We start from the raw sequence: 25,012 nt of genomic DNA, 5'->3' as shown, positions 1-25,012 counted from the left end.
GCAGATTCATAACAGGGAGGAGATGAGATAGTTTTGTCCCAGCACAGGCTGAACAGCAGCTCCCCAGCAGTGCTTTATCAGGAGGCCACAGCACAGAAACCACACCCTGGAGTGCTGGTCCGTTTACTAATGCCTTAGTTGGAGGAAGCAGTTGCAAGTCTGCCCTGGCCAGTGGTCGAGGTGAGCATAGGTGCACTTTCTGGATGTGGAGCAAGTTATGTTCCCCTAACTGGCAGTGTTCTTGGAGAGCCTGGTCCCGCTAGCTGGCTTACCCACCAAGCCATGGTCCGCCCTCTGACCCTCCTAGGGGACAGGTTCCTGGTCTGTGTCAAACTCTCTGGTACCATAAAAACCAAATAAGGGTGGACCCGACAGGTTAGCCCAGCAGCTTAAGCAGCAGTGTGTTAAATTTCATTTGTAGAAAAGAGAGTAGTAACGGCTAGAGGCTGAGGTAGCCTTTACTTCTAGTGCATTCTACTTGGCAGGAGGGAAGTAGTAACTAGCAGCCGTTCCAAGCAGCTACTCGGTGCTATTCATGCCAGTTAATTAGAAGAACATGGTTACTTCAGTTCTCAGCAAACATGTTGAGCAGAAAGCCCTTTGTAGTCTGGCTGCAGTCAGGAACAGCTGTCTGGAGACGAGGGTGGAAACACTGAGGGGTGCTGTGCCATCACATATCCTTAAGTCACCCTGAGACACTAGGCTGGCTGTGCAGGGCCTGAGCCACCAGCATTGTCCTCCGGTTGCCTCTGCAGCTGCACAGGTGCTGCCAGCTCCGTGGTAGGGGTTAGCCTTCTTTAGGTAAGCACTTTGGTGGGACAACATTGCACAGGTCAACAGATAACCATTAACATCACAAGCACAAGGTAGGGGGTCACAGGCAAATAAATGGCTTTATTGGCTTATCGTTTAAAATGGATTTGTCATCACAAGACTTGGAAAGTTCAGAAGTCTTCCAAGAGAGATGGTCAAACAAACCCCTTTCTAACCACCTGAGGGGACAGAACAGTAGCGAGCTAGACTAGCCCTGCAGCTTTTTCCGTACAGCCAACTCATGTGAGCCAGGCGTGCCGGGCCAAGTGCAAGCCATACATGTGCTTTTATTGTCTAAGAGATCCAGAGTCTAGATTCGGAAATGTTATTAGCAGACCTGAGCTCATACCCTCGGTGACTCAGCCAAGGGAGGAAGGAGAGAAAAACCACAAACTGGAGATGGGCCAGACACCCACTTTCTCGGCCTTTGTTGGGGGCTGAGTATGGCTCTCTGGGCCTACTGTGGAAATGAACCACGGAGAAGCCACGAAGAAGCACAAGGGTCAGTGTGGTGCTGGCATCTCCAAAATACGTCCTGAAAGTACAAATGAGCAGATTCCATATGCAGACTAAAGGTGACTGAACTTAAAACACATTTAAATATAGATCAAACTATAACTTAAGTTACAACCAGAAGAGAAACAAGAAAACCCAAAAGTTAACAGCAATGGAGACTGCTGCACACGTACACAGGACACCCCAAACACGAGGCTATTAAAGCGATGCCATTTTCATTGTGCCAAGTTTACATTCATCATGTACTAGTCCGGCCAGGCCGTGCTATGCTGCGCCATCACGCCGTCTGGCACTGCACGCCAGTGCGGGGCCCATCGTCGTCCTCCTCATAGGCCTCCCTGTGCTGGCGCCAGTTCTGCTCGTTGGGATTGAACTCCTTCAGCTCCACCTGATCCATGTCATCTGTGACCCTCACCTTCTGCCGAGGGGGAAGCAGCGCCTCCAGCTGAGGGAGCTTCTCCTGAGAAAGCCAGTGTTTTTCAGGGAAGACTACCTGCGGAGGTGAGCACACAGGGAGAAGGGGTTTCTTTGCTTTCTGCCAAGGTAGTTAATGGTATGTCTCATGAGAGTATGAACAGGGCACTTACTAAGAACTGTATGATCAGCACCCCCTTCTCCAGAGGGGCTTTGTAGATGGGCATCCCCTCGTTGCGCACACACTTGAGGTCGCCATGCTTTATCACCTCACCTGCCAGAAAAGCTTCAGTTAGGAAACAGGAAGACAAAGGGAGCCCGGAGAGGGTGGTCCCCCTCTAAGAAGAGCTAGGGGTGGGCTCTAATGGCCCTTCGGTAATGAGCAGAGGATAGAGCGCTATTCCTGTTGGACACTAAGCAGGGCCTGGGACAGGACTCTCTGGCCTGCTTCAGGAAGGAGCGAGCACACAAATGTCTACCATAATGTAGAACAGTTTAAAACTGGCCTCCAATGGGGCCAGTACTTGCCCACCTGTCTCTTCTACTGGTTATGGATGTCTGTAGCACAACCATGGTGACTGTGCTGCTCACAAACACAGGCAGAGCTTGGAAAGGGATTCATGGGAGTCTCAGCTCCCTCCCTGCTCAGGAAACAGCTTCCTGAGGCCAGGAGTGCCAGGTGGCCCATTCCTGCTTACCACACACTTGCTCTACTTAAGCTGGTGAGCTGGGATATCCCCGTACCACATACTCTGCCTGGTCCATATTGGTAAGATCTCCAAAGGCATCCTTGGAGGTTAGTACTTGGGACACTTAAGACCCTCCTCCAAAGCTTAAAGGGGTTCTCTCTCGATAGAGGCTTGTAAGAGATCAGGGGCAAGAAAGTGTCTGAGAAATATTCCCTTCAGTCATGAAAATTCAGTGGTCAGAGGCTCTCAAGTACACACAAGATCCTGTGTTCAGTCAGCAGCACCACAAAACATAGAAGATGAAAATGGACAAGAAGCAAAGAAATGTGCAGAAAATGGGGACAGGATAGAGGAAGTTAGGACCAACTTAGTAGTTCCTCCCAGGGGAGAGCACGCTGTACAGAAAGTGACCTGTCTCTTACAGAAGTCCACCAGGAGCTTAAGATTCAGTGCCAGTGCACTGTCGCCTACAGTCAGCACTCATCACTGTAGGACACTGGGGTGACTGTTAACTGGACAGGCCCAGGCCAGCGGGCTTTTTGTGCTATTAGTGGGGTTGTTTGGAAACACTTTCTGTCTTTGGTTCATCAGGTGCCACTTCCTGCTGTACCCCAGCCAGGATCTCCCCGCTATCTCAGACTTGCTGGGGGATGGGAACCCAGGACCAAGAGTGGAAACCAGAGGGAGAAAGGGAAGGATGCTAGCCCCTCTACCAGAGACAGCTCCCTGCCTTCAATACCCACAAGTCCTAGAGTCAAGTGGTTCTGGAAAGGCAGCTGGCTCAACAGTGAAGGAAAGGGAGGAAAAATGAAAGAGAACCAATAGAACCAACAGAAGAGGAGGAAAGGAGAGAGGAGGTGTGCATGCACACACACACACAAACACACACACACACATACACACACACACAGGAGCGCACAAAAGACCTAAAAGAAATCCCCAGCAGGCTTTCTAGATGCCCTGCCCTTTCTCCCACCTAACCAAGGAAAGGGTTTCCTTCCTTTTGGGGCTCCCTTCTCATGAACCCCACTTCTGTCCTTGACTCCCAGGTTCCCCAGGCTGGGGGTCAGGGAAGGTAGCAGGAGTAAGCCCGTGCAACAGCACCCTGCCTCAGGGGATTCTGCCAGGATGACCTGACTTTATATTATCCACCCATGGCCAGAGATAGACTTTTCCAAATAAGTCACACAAATGCTGCCAGCCATGGCTCACACAAAGGCTACAGTCTGGGTTGTGACGACGTTTGGGGTCTGAAACATACCACCAGGCCCAGTTCATATGAGATGACCTAAGGCCTTGTGTGAAGAGCAACCTTCAACTTTATGCCTCAGGTGACAGGAGGGACTGGGTACCTGGGAGGGTTGTGGAGTGGAGCCTAAAGAAAGGCATCTCTGGCTTTAAAACTTGACAGTACAGGGCCGCGCATTGATCCTTGATTATATAAGCACATGCGCATGCGTACCACAGATGGGGTAAAAGATGGCAAATCTTAGTGGTGGACCTTGTATATTTTTATCCCTACAACTTTTTGTAACATTGAAACATGCTTTTCTGAGGCAGTCTCTTTCTTGTGTCTATCTGAACGTTTGGCCCTGTTGCTCAGGCTCCACATGCAGGCCCGCACCAGCACACCCAGTATGTGGTGCTGGGTATTGAACCAAAACTGCATGAGTGCTAGGCTAACAGTCTACCAACTGAGCTACATCCTCAGCACTCACTCACTCTCTCACTCTCCCCCGCCCCCTGCCTCGTGCCCAACTGAAACAGTGTCTTGCTATGTAGACTAGGCTGCCTTCAGCCCTCTAACTGCTGAGATTGCATGCTTATGCCATTCGTGTACAGGCAGCTCTAAGTCTGAAACACAAGATTAAAAAACACCATAACTGGTCAGTTGAGAAATGCAATCTCATCTGTGATCATCTCCAGCAAAGGAGGAGCGAGACCGACAGAGAAGACTGCAAAGAGCAGAGTGACAGGAAGGGGACCGGGCAGGGGCGGGAGGTCCTGGTACTCCTCACCTGACCCGCAGGACTTCAGTCTTATCGCCAGTACCCAAGGACTGTGCTGCAAGCTTTACCACCCAGTCACTGGCCCCCAGCCCCCCACCATAGGAGAACCCTGCGTGGATGTCTTGGCTGTGCACAACTGCCTTAGTCACTAGCCCAGCCTTGGGCCTCAGTGTCTTCTACACAGGTGCTCTAGAACCCACATGAACCCGTAAGTTATGAGGCTGAGAACGCGGCGTCTATGCAAGTACTGGAAGGCTGGGCCCAGGGTCCTAGGACCCTTTTCAGAGGCACCTCCCATGGGGTGGGGGGTGTTCCTGTGGAGGCCTCTGAAGATATGCTCACAGCTAATGACTTTTTTCTTTTTTTCCAGGAAAATCCTATTTGAAAATGTTCTCATACGTGACAGATAGTCCAGAAACCAGGGAACACACGAAGTAGCAGCACAGGCATCACTTGAGAGAAGAGGCCTTGCCAGCTGTGCTCCGCTACTCAGATGTTTAAAGTGTAAACTTAGCTGGAAACGTCCAGATGGAATTCCAGGCTCCCAAGACTCTTACCTGAGAGTCCTCTTCCTACCCTAGAAAATATTAAAGAAGGGCACCGCGGTCTCCTTGGGCGCTAACTTCAGAGCAGGCTAATGAGATGGAGCAGCAGGTAGCAGCTCCTGCTGTGCAAACTGATGACCCACCCGAGTGTGGTCCCTAGCATCCGAGGCAGAGAACAGACTCGCTCTCTAAAGCTGTCATGTGACCTCACACACGATACAGCACAATACATTGTAAGAAGTTAAATTTAGGGGCTGAAGAGATGGTTTAGCGGTTCAGACTAGGTTCTGTTCCTGCAGTTCAGGACCAGCGTTCAGTTCCTGCCGCCCATGTCAAGTTGACTCATAACTGCCTGTAACTCCAGCTCCAGGAACAGCCACTGTTTGCACAGGTACACATACCCACAGAAGGACACATGCACATAGGCATAATTAAAAATAAAATATGTCCTTAGAGGAATAAGATTAGTTCATTAGAGAGTATCAGGTGAGACTGTGGAGTGAGTCCACTGAGCGCGAACTGTTAGACCAGCAAGCAGACGTGGAGAACGTGCTCACCTGACTTGGACGTAATAACGAGGACGCGGTCATCCAGCGTTTTTATTGTCTTCTTGAAGCCACAGAGAGCTTCAGAAAGCTGAATTTTCATTTTCATGATCAAATCATGGCCTCGTCTCTGAAAGACACTATGATCCTTCTGATCAAGCACAATTATGACATCACCAGGCTCCAGCTCAGGCTCCTGATCTCCTTCTCCATGAAACAGTATCTTTTGCCCATCCTTCATACCTATGGAACATCACCCTTCCGGTTAGCCGCTTCTCCCAGCCGGAGCTCAGAGTTTCTGACGGGACAGAAATCTCTGGGGTTCTTAACTCATTAATACTCCCCCCACCCCAGCCTCCCACGGGCGGTGTTGGAAGCGTAGCTGGAACAGTCACCAAGCAAAGGCTCTGCTGCCTCCACCACAGGCCCTGGGGCACGGATGTAAAAGGGAGAGGGCAAGTAAGATTCCACATCTGATCCCGTTGCGCTGGGTGCTGTGTGCTACACTAAGGGCACACACATTGGGCGGTCACCACCCACTTCCTGGTATGTATGGGCACGCGCTGTGGCCTGAATGGGAGACTTGTGGAAGTGCCTAGCCTTTTTCAGATGTTGGCATGCAAATACAAGGTGAAGGCGTATTTAGGGAAGTCTTTGAGCAGCCGATGGTTTGATTTTTTGTCTCATCTGATGTATGACATATTTGCTGGATCAAAAAGTCTCAGGATTAGGACTTTTAGAAAAACAGATGGGACTGAAATGGGCCTTAGGATGATGAAACCAGATGAGCTAGCAAGGGAAGGCACTGGTTCTGGGAGAATCTGGAGAGGGGTAGCAAACAGCTCCAGAAACCTTTTAAAGCCCTGGCAGCCAACGGGCAATAAAAGCTCTTGGGACAAATACTTGAAAAGATTCATTCTTAAGGGATGCTTCGAGAAGGACAGGTAAGGGCAGTTGAACAGACCCGAGGTCAAAGATTTTTCTGTGACCTCACTGGTCCTTCCTCAGGCCAGGAGAGGTCATAGGAGGATGACCTAAAAAGGGTCTTGGTCTTGTAAACATGCTGCCACCCAGAGCCACATCCCTGACACCTGCCCTGCTTGTGCCATGATTAGAGAGAGGGCCCCCCACAGCACTAAGTGGCCAGCCTCACCTTTCTCCACGTGTACCTCGATAATCTTCTTCTCTCTGACAACCTTGGCGCCGCTGCAGCTGTCACAGCGGTCCTTGGGGTTGATGCGCTCGCCCTGGCCCTTGCACTCGATGCACACAGTCTGGATCTGCTGCACCATGCCAGGCCCGATCTGCTGAATGTGGATCTGCATCCCCCGCCCCTTGCACAGAGGGCACTTCTCCACGGATCCTTTCTTCCCTCCGATACCTGTGGAGGTGGGAGACAAGCACACCTTTCTGTGTGTTCCTTTCAGCAGCTGCCTATTGCACTGGGCACTGTGCTTAGAATCCTATACTTGGGCTAGAGAGATGGCTCTGCAGTTAAGAGCACTAACTGCTCTTCTAGAGGTCCTGAGTTCAATTCCTAACAACCACTTGGTGGCTCACAACCATCTGTAATGTGACCAGATGCCCTCTTCTGATCTGCGGGTGTACATGCAGGCAAAACACTGTATACATAATAAATAAGTAAATAAATAAATCTTAAAAAAAAAAAAAAGAATCCTATACTTAGGAAAGCAACATGGAGGTGTTTAGAAGAGAAGAGTCAAACAGATCTAGATGTTAACATCGAACCTCCAGGGTACTAACACCCCTGCCACAGGTGCACGACAGTGGGGCTGCAGGGAACTACAGAACATAAGCCTCGTCAGTGCAGGGCATCCCACAGCTCAGCTAGTTCTCTGTGGGAGAACATGGGTCTCAGAGTCACCAGGTTTTACTTTTCTTGAAAATTCACATTTTAGCCAGGTGGTAGTAGTGCATGCCTTTAATCCCAGCACTAGGGAGGCAGAGGCAGGCGGACCGATGTGAGTTTGAGGCCAGCCTGGTCTACAAAGTGAATCCAGGACAGCCAAGGCTACACAGAGAAACCCTGTCTCAAAAAAAACCAAAAAACAAAAAACCCAAAAATTCAAGTTTTAAACATTCCGGTGAATTAGTATAAGTACGGCTTTACTGGGGCACAGGCACATTCACTCGTGCACTGTGAGAGCAGGACAAAGTCTACGGTGTTTGCTGTCTCACCCTTCACAAGAAAGCACATTAGGAGAATGTCCAGATTTTGAGACTTTTAGAATAAATGCCAACACACTGAATACATGTTCATCCCAGCAAAATAAAAACATTTAGACAAACAGATGTGCCTTCAGGGTCTCTGTTCACAAACCCCCCTCGCTTCCACATTTGACAAAATCAATTATTATTCTCTCAGCCAGGAAATGGGATCTGAATGGGGATAGTCATTCTGGTATTGGTTTTACCTTCACATTTCTCACAGATTATATTTTTCTGGAGGGCCAGTTTCTTAGTGACTCCATTGTATAAGTCTTCCAGAGTTACTGACAGCTGGTGTACAACATTTTTGCCTACCAAGGGAGAAAGAGGCAGTTAGTGGACTAAGCAGGCCACTGCCTTACACTACACAACATGACCTTTACGGAGGCCCCAACACTCAGAGCTGGGTCAGAGCCTTCCCCACCCTACAGGAAGCAAGCTTCTTCATTAAAGCAACCCATCCTACTGGTCCCTGCCAAGATGTTCGAGAAGTAAATCCTGTCTAGCTATTAGATGATCATCCAGTCATTCAGAGAGGTCAACAAAAACTGCCCATCTCCATTTTCTGAGCACATCTGAGGACAGGGAGAAATGAAAGGTAGTTAAGCGACAAAACTTAGTCCTCCACAGGACACAGCCCTTTCCTCAGAGATGAAGATGTGACAGTTGCCAGCCCCTTCACCAAAGCTCCCGCTCGGGCACCAGATTCTTCCAAGCCTTCTGCAGTGTGGCCAGACAGGAAGTGTTCTCCTCTGACCAAATCTTTCATTTGCATTCAGAATTGGGGTGCTGGGGGAAGGAGGAGAAGGTTTAGCCCTCAGGGTACAGTTTGGCTGCATTGGCATTATGCCTACTCTGGCCAGGGGACCAACACAGCAATGCTGTCCTTGCTGGCCAGGCGCTCCAGCAGTCACTGAGACAAGGTGTCCTGGGTTTTTGGCTGTTAACTTTAAGAGATGACTTAATTAAGGGTGTGAAGCTTTTCATTTCGGGAGAGCTACAGAGCTGGGCAAGACACTGTCCAAAGTTTTAATCACGACACATGAGCAGGCCCCACCAGGAGTGGGGGAAGGATTTTTCCCTCATCAACACTTTGTGGTTTTCAGCACACTGTGTGCACAGAATTGACAGCTGTGCTTTTTAAAGCTCAAAGCCAATTATAATGTGAGAACAAATACATTTATCCAGGGTTTCTCACCGACCAAAGTTACACTTCTTAAAACCAATGTGAGTGTATTTTCTCCCAAATAACTATCCGCGCAGCAAGCTTGGCCATTTGTATGGTTTTAGGATCTGAAGTGGGTTATCAGCAGTGAGCTGGCAGGGGAGGGCTATCAGCAGAGAATGTTCGAGAACAGAGCAGCCAGCCAGCAGGCCAGCTGGCAGGAGGGGAGGAGGAGACATGAGGGTGAGGACGGAGCTCAGTTGCAGGTGCTCTCCTCCCTAGCATGCATGAAGCGGGGAGGTAGAAACAGGAGGACCACAAGTTCCGTTCCCTCAGCTACATAGGGGATTTGGAGGCAGCCTGGAATATGTTAAACCCCAACCCCAAAGAAGAGGAAGGGAGAAGAAAGAGAGTTAGGGGACCGTGAACCCCAAGAAGTGGGGGAGAGAGTTCCCTCATCTGCTTCCAGAGTGAATTCTAATAAAGTCATTTACTTTACAAAATATTTTAAAACAGGTCAACTGACTCTCTCCCTTCCCACAACCCCACCGCCCCCTCCCCCCACCTGCAATCTGAAAATCCGATGTCGGCTAGGGGCGAGGCTGCCCTGGACAGGGCAGTGTCCTGACCAGAATAATGAAAAAGCCTGCAGGCCCTGGTCCAAATGGGGGCCCAAGAGTTGGTGAGGGGGGTGGGTGGGTTGGGAGGAGAGAGGAGACGGGCACTTGATAGAAGATTTGCTAAGCACTGAAGTGTCATCTATGTCCCTTTGGACACACTGATGCCTGACCCCACCACAGAGGATAAACTTGACCTTACTCATTTGCTATGCCGCTCAGACTGGCCTAGAGCTCAGCAATACTCCTGGATGTTAGGATTGCCCAGGTCCTTCTATCTTTACTCCCTCCTTTTTATATGAGGCATTGGAAAGGTGTCGGATGATTAGATATACAAGAGCAGCCTCCATGCTAAATAAAATTCAAAACTATTTCATGATCCTCAACTACAACACAGCCTTTTAAAGCATGGCCCATCTTGATTCCAGCCACGTGTACACTATAAAGCTTGCTTACATTTCTCTACAAGCTTGTACAGGCTAGAAGGATGGGTCAGAGGGTAAAGGGGATTTACCACCAGCCTGACAGCCTGAGTACAAGCTATAGAGTCCACATGATACACGGCGAGAACCAACTCTTGCAAGTTGTCTTCTGTCACACACGCGCACACACACACACACACACACACACACACACGCACAACTACACACACACCCCTACACCCCTACACACACACACACACCTACACACACACACGCACACCTACACACACACTTACACACCTATACACACACGCGCACACACACAAACTACACACACACCCCTACACATACATACACACACACACACACGCACAACCACACACACACATCCCTACACACACACATCCCTACACATACACATACACACCTACACGCACATGCACACACAACTACACACACATACCCTACACATACACACACACACACACCATACATGGGGGAAATTACTTAAAACCATTTACCTCTTCTCTCTCTAGCCATCCGTCCTCCACCACCAAAGAACATGTCAAAGATATCCATGGGTGATGAGAAGCTGGGGCTACCCGAGCCCCCTTCTTTAATTGCCTGTTCTCCACCTTGGTCATAGATGTCTCGTTTCTTTGGATCTGAAAGTACTTCATATGCCTGGGATATAAGTTTAAACTTTGGAGAAAGAGAGAGAAGAGAGAGAGAGATTTACAATGAGCCAGAGAGGTTTGAAGTGTTTGCCTCTGGCAAGCCCACCTCCATGTAATCACCACAAACCGCTCCTCCGGCTTTCAGCTGTGTGTGTGCTGCCCCCTTTTAAAATGGGACATAAGGGGAAAACATCATACGGAACTTGCTAGGGGCGATACTCCAGGAACAGGGTGGGAAGTGGGAGGGAGAGCGAGCAGCACCAGCTAGACGACACAGTCCAGCTGGAGACCTGCGAGGCTTTGTGTATAAACGGCTGCAGCCCAGGGCTCCAGGTGCTGCCATGGTTTCCAGTCACTGGAATCGCTTTACTAGTTTACAAGTGTGAAATTCAACCACAGCCGTCTGCGGGCACCTGCTGGCATGCCGGATACTGTGTGCAGACCTGTCCTGCCCCTCCCAGCTCTGCCTGACTAGCCTAGCATCTCCCCGATCTCAGTTATGGCAATGCAGTCTCACCTGTCAGCAAGCCCTGCTGGCGCTACTCTCCCATCTATTTCTCGAACTCTTGACAGACAAGACCCCACCATCACAGTCCAACCGTAAGAAAAGAACTAGAAAACCCAAACTGAAAGAGGCTTTCTCTAAGTCTGGAAGACAGGAAAACTAAAACAGAGGCTCGCCCTGGAGTGGATTATACACAGAGAAAAGTGGTTATAAAGGGTGCAATTGGAACAAGTGGGGAAATGTTAAATGTCTCCAGTTGAAAGTCCTACCCCTTTGCCATGATTGCTGTAAGGATGCCCTTGTTCCTGGGGAGAGCCCACTACAGTATTTAACTGCATATCACTCGCAAAAGCTCTAGCAAATAGGAAAACTTTGCAACAACGTATTTGCAATTGGCAAGGCCGGGTGGAGGATGTTTCTTGTCACATCCTTAAGTATATGGGCCTTTCTGAAGTCAAGCAAAACACTAAGTCCTGTGGTTCTGTCCTTTGCTCCCTGTGGCCCAATCCACTCCAGTAGGCTTCTCGCTCTGTTTTTCAGCCTGTTCCGCACACACCTGTGCACTGTGACCCTCCCAAGCCACCATCTTGTTGTCACCTACAACCCAACTCTGCCCTCCTCTCCTCTCTGGCCCCAGTATTTTTGTTTTGGAAAGGTCTCACTTTATAGCACAGAGGCTGGCCTAAAACACACTGTTATCCAGGTTGCTCTCAAACTCACAACAATCTCCTGCCTCCCTCTTTCTGAACATTGTAACATGTGGCCCAGGGGTCCCTACAGCAGACACAGGCCTTCAAGCCTCTGCTCAAAGCCTCCATTCCCAGAGAGCCCAAACCCCACATGTCCCAGGCTTTGAACTGCAAGCCCACACACAAGTCTCCCAGCCCTTCCAAGGACATTACTTTTTGCTATGCTATACTACTGTCGTCATCGTCGTCATCATCGTTGTCATTGTCATCATCACCATCGTCATCATCACCATCGTCATCATCACCATCGTCATCATCACCATCACCACCATCACCACCATCATCATCATCATCATCGCTTTGGCCCACTGCAGGACAAGCCCAGTGAAGATCAGCATTCTGTCTGTCAGTTTGGAATGCCGAGGGCATCCTCGAGCCTACAACTATGTCTGCCACATGGGCGACACTCGGCAAATATGAAACGAACAGCTCAATTCTGGAAGTTTACATATGAATAAGTGAGGCTGGCTGTTGGCCCTCCCAAGGCTAATCTTTACTCAGAAAGGACAGAAGGATAAACTATCCTACGTGACTTTTTAGGGCCTTACAGGGTCACAAAGTCACAAATATACAAGTGGAGAGAAATGTTAAGTCACCCCTTGTTTCAGATTCCAGACCAAGACCTAATAAGCAGTAACAGCTAATAAGCATCAACAACCACAAAGATTAAAAAGTTTTAATTGTTTTATTTATGTTTACATGTGTGTGTGCACACATGGACATGTAGGCTGGAGAAAACATAAGGACCCCTGGTGCTGGAGTTACAGGGGGTTGCGAGCCACCTGACATGGGTTCAGGAACTGACCTTTGGTCCTCTGTAAGAGCAGACAGTGCTCTGAGCTCTGAGCCGGCTCCACAGCCCAGGAGCGAGTCTTACAATGCCTTCCCGGGGCAGGGAGGAGATGACTCAGGAGGCTAAGTTCTCGCCATGCTGACCCAAGTTCAGATCGCCAAAACCCAGGAAAAAACTGATGTGTCATGAGTGGTTACTCATGCAGGGGACTGCCTGGAGTAGCACGGCACAGTGACAAACAAAAGAGGCCCTGCAGCAGCAGCAAGGCAGAAGGCAAGACCCAGCTCCAGAAGTAGCCTCCACCCCACGCTGATGCCATGGCATGCAGCACTCTGACACACACAAGCCACACACGAAGTCAGGTGTTTTGAGTTAGTTGCTGTGAGGAACTGAGCACCACACACCTATCATTGCTTTGTTCTGCAAAACAAAACCATAAAAACACCAATCAGAAGTAGAGGTGTTAAATACCCAGTTTGGAAGGTCAGAAAGTAAGTAGGTGAGGCTGCTGCCAGGGGTTTCTGGGTTCTCTGAGGGTAAGTATACTCCAGGAAAGGGCCCGGGAAAACCAAATTATCTGGGTACCCCAAAAGAGGCTTGGACTTAACAAATGAACTGAAGAATAGGGGAAAATGCCCTGTCATTTGAGGGGTTCAGTTATAGATCAGACCTGATGGGACAGGGGCTCTAAATGCTGTTAACAGTGTCTTCCTACCTCTGCGGACCCAGCACTCTAGGGTCTAATTCAGCTCCTGCAAAGACCCCCTTGCCCCCACGGTGGGGATGGGGTTCTGTGACTTTGTCACTGACTTCCATGGAATGACTGCTCAGCTGACAAATGGCTGAGAACCACATAGCAGCCTGAACAAGAAGAAATGAAGAGGAAGAAGAGGAGGAGGAGGAAATGGAGGGGGAGGAGGAGGAGAGGAAGGGGGCTGAGGCCAGGTATATAGCTCCTTAATATAATCCCTGCACCCAAGGAAGCTGAGGCAGGGGGGTTGCCGTGAAGTCTGTCTGGACAACTGGATGAGACTTTGTAACAAAGCAAAAACAAAAGCAAGAAAGAAGGAAGGAAGGAAGGAAGGAAGGATGGATGAGTGCCCAGAGAGACACATGCTTGGGCCAGACGTGCTCCTAATGGCTTTTCCTCTGTATTCTGAAATGTCACCACTTTTCCTTTTCTTTGAGCAGGGTCTCACAAACCCAAATCCCAGGCTGCCCATGAACTTATGACGTAGCCACAAACAGCCTTGAACTTCAGATGCACTTTTTTTTTTTTAAATCTCCCAAGTGCTCTAAGTAAGACTGCAGACATGTGCCATTACACCTGGCTTATGTGGCCCTGGGGACCAACCCAGGGAGAGCACTGAGCATGTGGGGTATGCTCTATCTACCGAGCTATATCTACCCCAGGCCATATCCTAAAACCCTGCCCTGTCACAATCTGCTAAAGGAGTTATCTTGAAAATCTGTTATTCAAACTAAAATTCGCAGTGAAACTGGCCCAAGCCCAGGCCCATCTCGATAAGTGATCTCTCATCACCCCTGAGAGGGGCTGCTCTGCTGACCGGCCGCCCTGTGTCTTGCAGAAAACCAACTGCAGCAACAACACGCACAGACTTCATGCAGGGCAGAATGGCTGACAACAAACACAGGCTGCCCACTGCTTAGCAACACAGGACAACAGAGCCGAAAACAAAGAGCACCCACTCTGACGGCTTCTCAGCTGTCCCAGGACACGGTGGGAAAGGACCAACTCAATCTAGTTTTGAAGAAGGCGTTAGTAATACAGGAGCAGACTTAAGTTTAAAAAAGAAGAAAAGAAAAGAAAAGAAAAAAAGACAAATTCCCACCTGTGGCATACAAAGTAGCCCAAAACTCCATACAAATGCTCACAAAAACCTGGAAAAGCCTGCATAGTGTGCCCAGCACATCGCAGGAGCAGAAGAGAAGCCTTTTGTGAGTGGATGAGTAAGTGAGCCCTCTGGGGAATTCTATAGCACTTTCTACAAATCTCGTCCCCAGTCGCCTCACCCCCTATGATTTGTAATCCATGTTTAACCAAGCCCGAGTGGTCCTTCACTGTGCTCTCCCCCACACTTCTGACAGCTCTCCTGCTTATACGTGGAATTAAAGAATTAAAGTCTGTTTCTCCTCCTGACCTCGATACTTAGCCAGCTAACAAACACTTTAGCATCTATATGACACAGCGAGACTCACCTCCCCCCCCCCCATTAAGTAGAACAGGCATTCTACTAATAAGGACCATCTCAATAAGATACAGATGAAGGCTGCTCATCCAGTCTATGGTCAGGTGCAGCCTCTGCCAAGATGTCTTAGTGAAGAATGAAAGTGAGCTACTCCATCATGGAAAGTAGGGAGGGAAATGTATTTCCAACACTGGGTACACACTGCCCTTCTCCCAGGAAAAAAAAAAAAAAGAGGGATCTGCAACATCTTGCTGTGCAAAAGAATTATTTATGTACTATACTACCTTGGGCACCTGGCTATAAATAAATATTAGTTTAAAACAAGGGCAAATGCTGCCCAGGCAGGTATATAGGCATTATGTGAAGAGGGCAAATATTTGTTTTTAAAGCTTGACCACACCAAAAGCACTCTCGTCTCAAATGGTAAGCAAACAGCAAACTGCCCCTTGGTGACTGGGACTAGAGTGGGTGGCTTTCCCCCAAGCTGCCTGCTGAAACATGAAGTCAGAAGCCTGGCAGCTCTCCTTAAAGGATGTCAGACTGGGGCTGGAGAGATGGCTCAGCAGGAAAGAGCAGTGGCTGCTCTTCCAAAGGTCCCAAATTCGATTCCCAGCACCAACACCTTCTTCTGGCCTCCAGGGGCACCAGGCAGGCGTGTGGTACACAAATATACATTCAGGCAAAACACCCATAAACACAAAAATATCAAAAATAAAATGCCAGTGACAGACGACAGGGATCTGAGACAACGCGTCTGTGAATCACCCACCAACACGCCGCAGAAAGCTAGTGACTCTAAAAGCTACAGTAAGCCACCTAAATATAGCCGAGAAAGAACACAAACGGGTATAATGGTCTTACAGGGAGGCATTTTAAACTTGTGACAGCCACATTCAGCACATGTGGCTAAATATAAAAAATTCTATCATTGCTGCCACCACAGCCAACCTTCCTTAAGTAGCTTGCCTGCTCCAGCTTGGAATTACTAATGCAGACAGGTATTTTGATCCAAGTGTCACTTCCACCGGTCTAAAGGTTAGACGGGGTGATCAGTGGCTCCAACAGTGGTCCAGGTGCGACCGAAATCAGCTACTACCATGACAGGGGCTCCCCAGACTCACCTGGGACATCCCAGGTTTATTTTATTTTATTTTTTGGTTTTTGGGTTTGTTTTCTTGTTGTTTTCTTTTAAACAGCAAGGAGGGTAGGGAGAAATGGGGTAGCTAGTCAGCTCTCCTTGCGATGGCTGGTACTCTGAGTCGCCTAATCAGGTGGGTCACGTCCTCTTTGGGAACCAAATAAAGAATGCCTTATTTCTATATAAACAGGATGGAAAGGTTTAAATTAGGACACTAATATGCAGAGCATTTCAGCCTATTATCTGTCTGTATTTATGGTCAACTGTGGGTCATTTGTCACAGGAAACCTGGCGTTCTCACTATAAACAGATGTGTCGGGTTACAGACTTCTGCATCCTTGTTTAATAACAACAAAAAACGTGGCGATTCAGTGTCCAAAAACTGTACCAGGCAGGAAGTGGCCTCACAGTTCAAATCCACTCAGTCCCACTCAAGAGGGACACTAGCTTTGTCTAAGGTATAACTCAGATCACAGAAACTCATCCCTAGGGCGTATGCATCAAACGGAATATAAACTCAATAGTTCGCTGCCGGGGTGTCCACCAAACACACAGCTTCTGTTCAACCGTGTCAGGGTTTCTGGTTTGCCTGCTGTCCTCTCCCATAGGAATGCAAGCTTTACCTCCGAGAGCTGGGCTCTCACAGGTCAGTCCCTGAGTCCGTCAGGGTCGTCACAGCCAGGTGGTAGGGGCTGCAGAAACACTTGTAGAGTGAATGGAGGCACGGATGGCTGCTGGGACTCCAGCCCCGCACCAGTCCCACCCTTGCTATGTGCCCCCCACTGACTGCGCCCCCGAGGCCTCCCTCGGGCTGGCGCGGCGCCTGGAGACAGCCTCCGCGCCGCCTTCAATAATTCACAGCCCGGGTCCTCCCGTGACCCCGACGCCCCCCCCCCCCCGCAGCCCCGCACCTTCTCGCCCTCATCCGGGTTCTTGTCCGGGTGGTACTTGAGCGCCAGCTTCCGATAGGCCTTCTTGATCTCCTCCGGGGACGCGCTGGGTTTCACCCCCAGGATGTCATAGTACTGGGTCTCCTTCACCATCTTGTCTCTGCGGGGTGGGGCGGGCGAGGCGGGTCAGAGCGTCCCCGACGCCCCCGGAGCCCCCGGCCCGCGCCCCCGACGCCGGCCTGCGCGTCACCGTCTCGGTCGCGGCCGCTCCCGGGGCTCCGGGCCGAGCGTACGCCCGGGACCCACTTGCGCGCCCGGCACCGCCGCACTCGAGCCGCGGGCGCCTCCGCCGCGGGTTTTTATTCGGCGCCGGCGGAAGGTTCCGCCAGGAGGCGTGACGCCACAAAGGCCCAGAACCTTCGCCGGGGTTCTGGCGGCTCCTGGGCTCGATTCGCGGACCCGCCAGGCTTGCGTGCTCACCCTATCTCCTCCGAAGTCTGCTCCTCTGGCTGGCCGTCCGATTCCCCGGAGCTCCAGCTTTGACTGCCGCCCCGGGCCATGTTAGGGTGTTCAGGGGTGGAGGGCTCCGGCTTCGGGGTGGAGGGCGCCTGCTGCCGACTGTCACGCCGCCCTGAGGCCGGCTGCTTGCCCTTCCGTGGGTCCGCGGGGTTGGCCCGGTCTGGGACCCGCTGGGCTGCAGAAGGGCCTCGTGTGCGGGAACCCTGGGCAGAGAGCTTGGACTGGGAGGACTCCCCGCGCACCGTCTGCCCCACCCGGCCTCTACCCCGGGGTGTGGCTGCCTTCTGTTCGGTCACTGCAGGAGGATGCTCTGGGGTCTGCCTCGGATTGTTGCATTTTTGAGGGGTTTGGAGTGGGTGGCTGCCCTCCGTGGTGGTGTTGAGATCCTGCGGTTTCTGGTTCCCCCTAGGCATCTTGAAGGCTGGGTGACCCTTAGCCTTTGCTGTTGTGAATGGTGGTCTTCAGGTGGCCTGAGTTTGGACACCGGCCTCTCTACTGCTCACAGCTGGAAACCTCATAAGTACCCCACCGGGTAAAGAGTGACGTCGTCTTCCAGCTGTGAGCAGTGATGATGTCTGTCACATGTGAACAATGGCATATCCCAAGTTTCCCAAAGATGGGCAAGTGATCCCTCTTTTCTCACAAGTGGGAACCCCCGCCACCCCCACCCCACCCCACCCCACCCCCACATCAGTGCACAGGTCAACTAAAGCAGAACAACAGGTCCAGTTCTGCAGCTCTAACCGGTGCTGAAGTGGACAAGGCATCCAATCTTCAACTTCTCTCCCCTGCTCTCACCGGGTGCCATGATCAAGACTACTGAAAAAATGTGGGCGTGGACCATTTGGGGCAGCGCTATCAGAATGCCGCAGACCCTTCTGGCCTACTTCGGCTTCTGTTGGTGCAGCACTATCCGGGAGAGGAAACCATCCTGCTCCCTGGGATCCCCTGACCTGGGCTTTGATCTGGTGGCTGAAGCTTCTCTCTCGTGCGCGTGCGATAGGGATACAAACGACCTATGAGAAATGGAGCCACGCCGCCAGCTAGCTTCTGTTCCTCGGAGGCATGGTTGTTCTCCCTCAGGGTCTTGCTTCTGTAGAGCAGTTACCCTGGGGGCGGGGGGCAGATTCAGAACTGGAGGTCAGGAATTCGTGATCCCAGATCTTTCTCACCCACATGAACCTCTGCCTCGGGGCTTATTTCTCTTCTATCCGGACATGGTCACTGTCAGGTGTCCGTATCTCTCACAGGACATAGGATCACACGGGATGTGTGGCTTTAGCTATAAAGCCACCTAAGACAACCCTGGCTTGCTCACAAGGATCTCTTGAGAACTTTCTTTTTCTTTCTTTCTTTCTTTCTTTCTTTCTTTCTTTCTTCCTTCCTTCCTTCCTTCCTTCCTTCCTTCTTTTTCTTGTTTTTTGTTTTTGTTTTTCGAGGCAGGGTTTCTCTGTGTAGCCTTGACTGTCCTGGACTTGCTTTGTAGACCAGGCTGGCCTCGAACTCACAGCAATCTGCCTGCCTCTGCCTCTCAAGGGCTGGGATCAAAGGCGTGTGCCACCACTGCCCGGCTCTTCCTACTTTTAGTTAATGCTGTCACTTTTGAGACAAGCCCTTGCAGCACAGCCTAGACTGCCCTTAAACTCAGCATCCTCTTGCCTCTGGCTTCCAGATGCTGGGATTATTATAGACTTGAGGCCTTACACTCAACTCAGCTGAAAACTAAAACTTCAGGCCACATCCTAGTTACTGTAGAGCTTCCAGGTGGAGCGCAGGCACTGTCAAGTGGGCCCAGCATCAGAGCCAAGAAGATGCTCAGCTCAGCTTCAGTTCTTGTCCAGATTTGGTTCTGTGGACCAGTTGCCTTGGTAGGATGGTCATGGGTGAAAGATGGCTTCTAGCTTCCATGTGGCCAGAACCAAGACACAGCGAGGCCTCAGTTAGTAGTCCAGAATGGCCACCAACTTGAGTTCTTAACCTTCCAAGTGTTGGGATTCCAGGTGTGCACTGCCATGCCAGTTACCCAGCACATTATTTCTGACTGTGACCTTTGTGTCAGATGATTCTTCATCAACCGAGTAACACACTTTGTGTATAGTCTCAATACTTGCTGATGATTTTTTGTTGTTTTTGTTTTTGTGTTCTAGAATTCACTAAGTAGACCAGGCTGGCCTTGAACTCACAGAGATCCACCTGTCTTTGCTTCTCAGGAACTACGGTTGGCTTGTTTTTTCAAGTACTATGTTTAAAAGCTTGGATTTAAAACAAAACAAAAAACCCTTTCATGTAAGCTAAACACAGATAAAAATTCTTTACCAGCCCCTAAACTGTTTGCTCTGAGCATTCTCCAGCCTAGATCTGGAAAGTCTGTATCTCTAAGATGACCCTAGCCTCCTTAAAGATTCCTGCCTAAAAAATCAGGGCTGCCAAAGAACTGGCTGTTGTAGCCCACGTCAGAGACTAGGAGGACCCCTGACTCCCCGTCTCCCTTAGCCAGGAGAATCCTGACTGATCACTGCTCGCTCACAGTGTACACAGTGGCCCCATTTGTTTACACCAACCACTCCTTCAAGATGTTCTCACTTCCTACCCCTGTGAAATCCTTTCTTGTCTCGCTCCCTCTGCCCACCGCGTCCTTTCTGTAGAAGTTCAGGTACTTTTATTTAAGTAGAAGTTGAAATGTATTCACATGGGACACCTGCAAAATTTGTGACTGACCAAAATCTGTCCTCAACACACTTCTGCATTAGCTTTGTTTATCTTCTTGTTCATGGTTTTGTTTTGTTGTGGTAGTGGTGGGTTTTTTTTGTTTTGTTTTGTTTTTTGTTTTTGTTTTGTTTTGTTTTGTTTTTTGGCTTTTGAAACAAGGTCTCACGGAGTCCAGCCTAAACTAGTCATGATGCCAAGAATGACACTGGACATCCTAGTCCTTCTGCCTCTGACCTCTTTCTTTGACAAAGATTTTGATGATCAGAATCTAGAATGTTCTTAGACATCTACCTATGAGAATATGAGACTGACTGCACATTTTATTAGTTACATGTTTATCTTCATGGGCGCCACCCCTCCCCCAAACCTTTATTGCAAACGGCATTGGTTTTTCTGTCTAGTTTCCTTAGAGATAACAAACATGATAGTACTGGCTTGCCAGAATAAAAGTGAGCCTGGTGGTGCTTAAAGGAGTGCAATTTGAGAAGCCAGGGCCCATTCTACCACTTTCTTTTCCAGATAGGGAAACCTTTAAGTGACAGATACAAGCACAAGGTACAGTCCCCACTCCTGGTGTGAGACTCCGACTGCAGCAGGAGGAGAGTCAAAGCATGCATGGTAGTAGCTTTTGCCCAGGGAATCTGTCTTGGGTTCTCCACAGAGTCGCCTGGCCAGGAAGAGCCACATCTGGTAGGGAAGGGGGTGGGGGAGGGCCGGTGGGCCAAGAAGGACCTCATGGAGAAAGGGTAAGGGGTCAGACACCGAGGAGTTGGAAGTGCCTTGAGTAGAGACGGGAGGGAGAGGAGCTATGCTGGACAAAGGTAGAGAGCCTAGAGCTCAGAGAAAAGGCTGGGAGGTAATAATGGCTCCTGGGGTGCCCTGGAGAGGACATTGCTTCTCCTCTGATGGGCACTGGGAGAAGTAAGAAGTGGCCATGGGGAGATGGGTGTGCCCCTTCATGGAGAGGGCTGAGCTGGACAAACAGGTTTGAGTGGTTGGCCCAGAGAAAGTGTGGAGAGAGGGCCAAGAAGAGGCCTTGGGGGACACTTGCCTGGAGATGATGAAAAAGAGAACAGGCATATGAAGACACATTTCTTTTTTTAAAAAAAGATTGATTTATTACATACAATCTTCTGCCTGCATGTGTGCCTGCACACCAGAAGAGGACACCAGATCTCATTCTATATGTTTATGAGCCACCATGTGGTTGCTGGGAATTGAACTCAGGACCTCTGGAAGAGCAGACAGTGCTCTTAACCACTGAGCCATCTTTCCAGCACCAGGACCCATGCAGCTTTTATTACTATTGCTATTCCTCACAGGGGAGGAGAACGTCCTCAGTCCTAATGTGACTTGATGAGCTGGGGTGGGGTGGAGGGGCTCCCCCTTTTCTGAGAATAGGGGAAGGAGAAGAGAGGAAGGCTAGGGCTGGGAGGAGAAGAGGGAGGGGACTACAATTTGGGATGTAAAGTGGAAAAAAAAAAAAAAAGAGGCAGAGACCCCCTAGAAAATGGAAAGGAGCTGAAGCCACAGAGGATTAGAGCAGCATGAAGAGGCAGAGAGGTCTGCGCTGGTCCTCCAGTCCCTAGGATGGCAGGGGAAGGTTCAGGGCCTTTCCAGTGAAATTATCACAAAGAACTTCTGCTTGGAGAAGCCCTGCCTCTCACTGGCTGTGTGACTCTAGGCAAGTAACTCTCTCTCTCCACCCCCCCTCTCTCCCTCTTCCTCCCCCCTCTCTCTTTCTCCCTCTCCTTCTCTCTCTCTCTCTCTCTCTCTCTCTCTCTCTCTCTCTCTCTCTCTCCCCTCCTTTACAAAATGAGAAGAACAGTTACTTCATCCAGGCCTGGTAGCAGACACCTACCTATAATCCCAGCTTCTCAAGTGGCCAAGAAACCTGGACAACTTAGTGCATCCCTATCTCCAAAAGAAAGATGAGGGCTTGGGCTGTAACATCCTTCTTTGCAAGCATGAGGACCTGAGTTCAAGTCCCAGTACCCACATAAAAGCTGGGTATGTCAACACCAGCCTAGTAATCCTAGCACTAGGAGGCAGAGACAGGAAGATCCCTGGTGCATGCTGGCCAGAAAGTCTAATCAGCAAACTTCCAGGTTCTTGTCTCAAGAAATCAGATGGAGAGTGATTGTGGAAGACGCTTTACCAACCTCTGGCACACAACTCCATCACCACCAACAACATAAAAAGACTGAAAGGGGTGGCAAAGTAGCTGGTGTTCATGATGCCCTAGGTTCAATCCTCAGCATTAACTATGGAAGGAAGAGAAAGAAGGGGAGGGGAATAGAAGAAAAGGAGAAAAGGAAAGGAAGGCAGGGTGGAGGGAAAGACAGGAGGAGTCGTTTCCAAGGCTGTTGTGAGTTGAATGTACGTGTATGAAGAGCTCACCAAACACAGCAGGCAGAGCGGGATCACACCACAGTTTGTGTGCGCTTGCTCCGTGGTGTTGCTTGTCCTTCTCAAATTGCTCACAGACCAGCAATGCCTGAGAATCTGGGTGACACATGGAGTCCCGCACCATAGGGATTTTAAAGAACTCACTGAAAGAACATATCACCCACCGTCATTTTGCTTGAACAGGCTGTAGCCCACGCTTCCTCTGATGGCTCTGTGGGTTCCAGATCCTGGTCTCTGAGAGGCCACTTCCTTCTGGAAGCTGACCTTCACCCAGAGTTGATGTCACCTTTATTTGGGGATACAGACGTATGAAAGTGATGATGTGGGGCATTCAAGTATTTCTAACACACTTGTGTCCCAGCTCCAGAAAGTGTAGACACAGACCCTCACAGAGGGCAAGAATAAGTTGGAGGTGAAGCTTCTACCGTGTGCTGAGGGTAGGGAAGGAAGAGGGTTGTGTTCTGGGTGGCCAAGAGGTGCCCTGGCATTAAAGATGGATCCTGCAGCGATGGGGAGGAAAGTGCCAGAAGAGTGAAGGCCCTAGGTGGGAAGACCTTGGCTCGAAGAAACAGAAGGGACCATTGTCTCTGGAACACAGACGAAGTGGGAATATAATAAACGTTTGTGGGGGGGGGTTGTACCTTTTGGGGGACTGAGAAGCCGCTAAAAGTCTTTAAGGATGAAATTGTTTCATATTTAGCCCATACGTTTTACTTTATTTTTAGAGACAGGGTAGCTCACTGTGTAGCTATGGCTGTCCTGGAACTCACTATGTAGACCAAACTCCCCTTGAATTCACAGAGATCCTCCTGCCTCTGTCTCCTGAAGTATTGGGGTTAAAGGTGTGTCACTTATGGCAGGCTTAAAAATCTAACTTCAGTACACCCACCACGTTGTCATAAGCAACATCCTTGCATCCTTTGACCTATTTTTAATAGTGTAGGATTATAAATCAGTTCTTGAGTCACTGTATCTTTTCCTTTCTAATTTGGAGACATTTTTGTTGTCCTGAAGCATAGCAAGAGTCTCAATTGTCAAAGCACGGTGAAATTCAACATGGCGGTGAATCTTAACTTTCAAGATGGCCTGCCCAAACTTGCAACAGCAAGCTGCTGAGCTGGGGCCACACCCCATTTTTACTCTTTGCAAAATAAACCCATCAGTACCTGGGGTGTGATATTGACTCTGGCAGTTCTTGGCTGTGTAATCAAATTGCTTCATTGCTTCAGTTGTTTTGATCTGTAAAAAAAGTATCCACCTCACAGGGTTTTAAGCCTATAATAAGAAGCCCCAGGTGGTGTCAGTCAATGTTGGCCACTGTTAGGATACAAAGTGTTCTGCCACATGGGGGGAGGGGGTGTGAGGTAGTTTATCGGGAAAACTGTTTGCTGCACAAATATAAACACCTGAGTTGAAATCCCCAAGACCCTCCTAAAAGCCGGAGGTGTGGGAGGAGCATCTATAATCCTAGAACTTTCATGGGAAGATGAGAGGCAGACCGGGGTCTCCCTGGAAGCCTGGCATAAAACATAAAAACATCAGAAACGCTGCTTCAAGGTGGAAGGTAAGGGGAAGGCGGGTGTAGTGGCCTTTAATCCCAGCGCTCATACTCGGGAGGCAAATGCAGGCAGCTCTCTGAGTTCCGGACCAGCCTGTTCTAAATAAAGAGCAAGTTCCAGGACAGCCAGGGCTACACAGAGAAACCCTGTCTTGAAACAAACAAAGGTGGAAGAACCAAGACCCAAGGTTGTCTGCTGACCTCCACACACATGTTGTGACATGTGGACAACCCACATTGACCCATAGAAATGTGTGTGCATACACATACATGTACACTCACACAGAGCCAGATGGGACAGAAGTTTGGAGGAAAATAAAAATCACTCCGCTCTCCAGGGATTGGAGCTGGCTCATTCATTAATCTCCATTGTACCCCTGTTCTGGGCCGGTAAATGTGTATGTCCAGATCTTCCCACAACCTTGGTCAGTCCTAACCCACCAGTGCTGTTTCATGATTAGTAGAGTTCCCAGGATGAAGTCAGTGTGGAGCTGACTTCATCCTCCAACACTTGGGCTCCGCCCACAGGGCAGCGTCATTCTCTCATATTCTCCACCCCCCCCTCTCTGCAAAGCTTGGATGTTCCTTGGACTCCCCCAGCCATGGTCTCTATTTTAAAGCAAGCTCTCTCTTCAGCCTTGGCTCCTCAGTCCCTAGACCCTCCAAGCACTCTCCTCTTATTGCCATCGAGTGGCAGCCAGATTGTGACATTTCCAGGACCCCAGTAACAAAATGCATTCCGGGCGTGCGGGTTTTCTGTGCCTTATACCCCAAGAGCCACTCTGAGTCACTGAAACTGTCAACAGCACAGAGCTGGCCTCAGCCCTGGAGTGCACTAAGAAGCAGAGAGACACAGCGAAGTCCTGCTAGCAAGAAGGTGAGGGGACATTT

The 25,012-nt window shown here is 49.8% G+C and overlaps 1 protein-coding gene across 1 annotated transcript; it reads right to left on the bottom strand.

Annotated features, from left to right (window-relative positions):
* Window positions 1–874: 874 nt before the first annotated feature.
* Window positions 875–17,942, bottom strand: DNAJA4 (DnaJ heat shock protein family (Hsp40) member A4). Its single transcript, XM_084781599.1, has 8 exons — window positions 17,407–17,942; window positions 16,948–17,086; window positions 10,486–10,666; window positions 7,967–8,071; window positions 6,685–6,912; window positions 5,544–5,774; window positions 1,917–2,017; window positions 875–1,822 (listed from the first exon to the last, which is right to left on the bottom strand). Exons 1-8 carry the CDS (start codon window positions 17,856–17,858, stop codon window positions 1,607–1,609), a joined length of 1,653 nt encoding a protein of 550 aa, XP_084637725.1. The 5' UTR covers window positions 17,859–17,942; the 3' UTR covers window positions 875–1,606.
* Window positions 17,943–25,012: the final 7,070 nt, after the last annotated feature.

This window comes from Acomys minous (genome assembly GCF_964271855.1).
Source record: "Acomys minous genome assembly, chromosome: 5".
NCBI classification, from domain to species: Eukaryota; Metazoa; Chordata; class Mammalia; order Rodentia; family Muridae; genus Acomys; species Acomys minous.
The sequence above is the reverse complement of the archived record's forward strand: the minus strand, read 5'-3'. Positions and strand labels throughout refer to the sequence as shown.

What these genes read in the sequence shown, in the direction of transcription:
- DNAJA4 (XM_084781599.1), bottom strand. Translation starts at nt 17,858, where the DNA reads ATGCCTAGGGGGAACCAGAAACCGCAGGATCTCAACACCACCACGGAG. An exon ending in GATGGCTAGAGAGAGAAGAG is followed by an intron (nt 8,072 to 10,485) that starts GTAAATGGTTTT and finishes CTCCCTTGGTAG; the next exon opens with GCAAAAATGTTGTACACCAG. An exon ending in CGAGGTACACGTGGAGAAAG is followed by an intron (nt 5,775 to 6,684) that starts GTGAGGCTGGCC and finishes GATGTTCCATAG; the next exon opens with GTATGAAGGATGGGCAAAAG.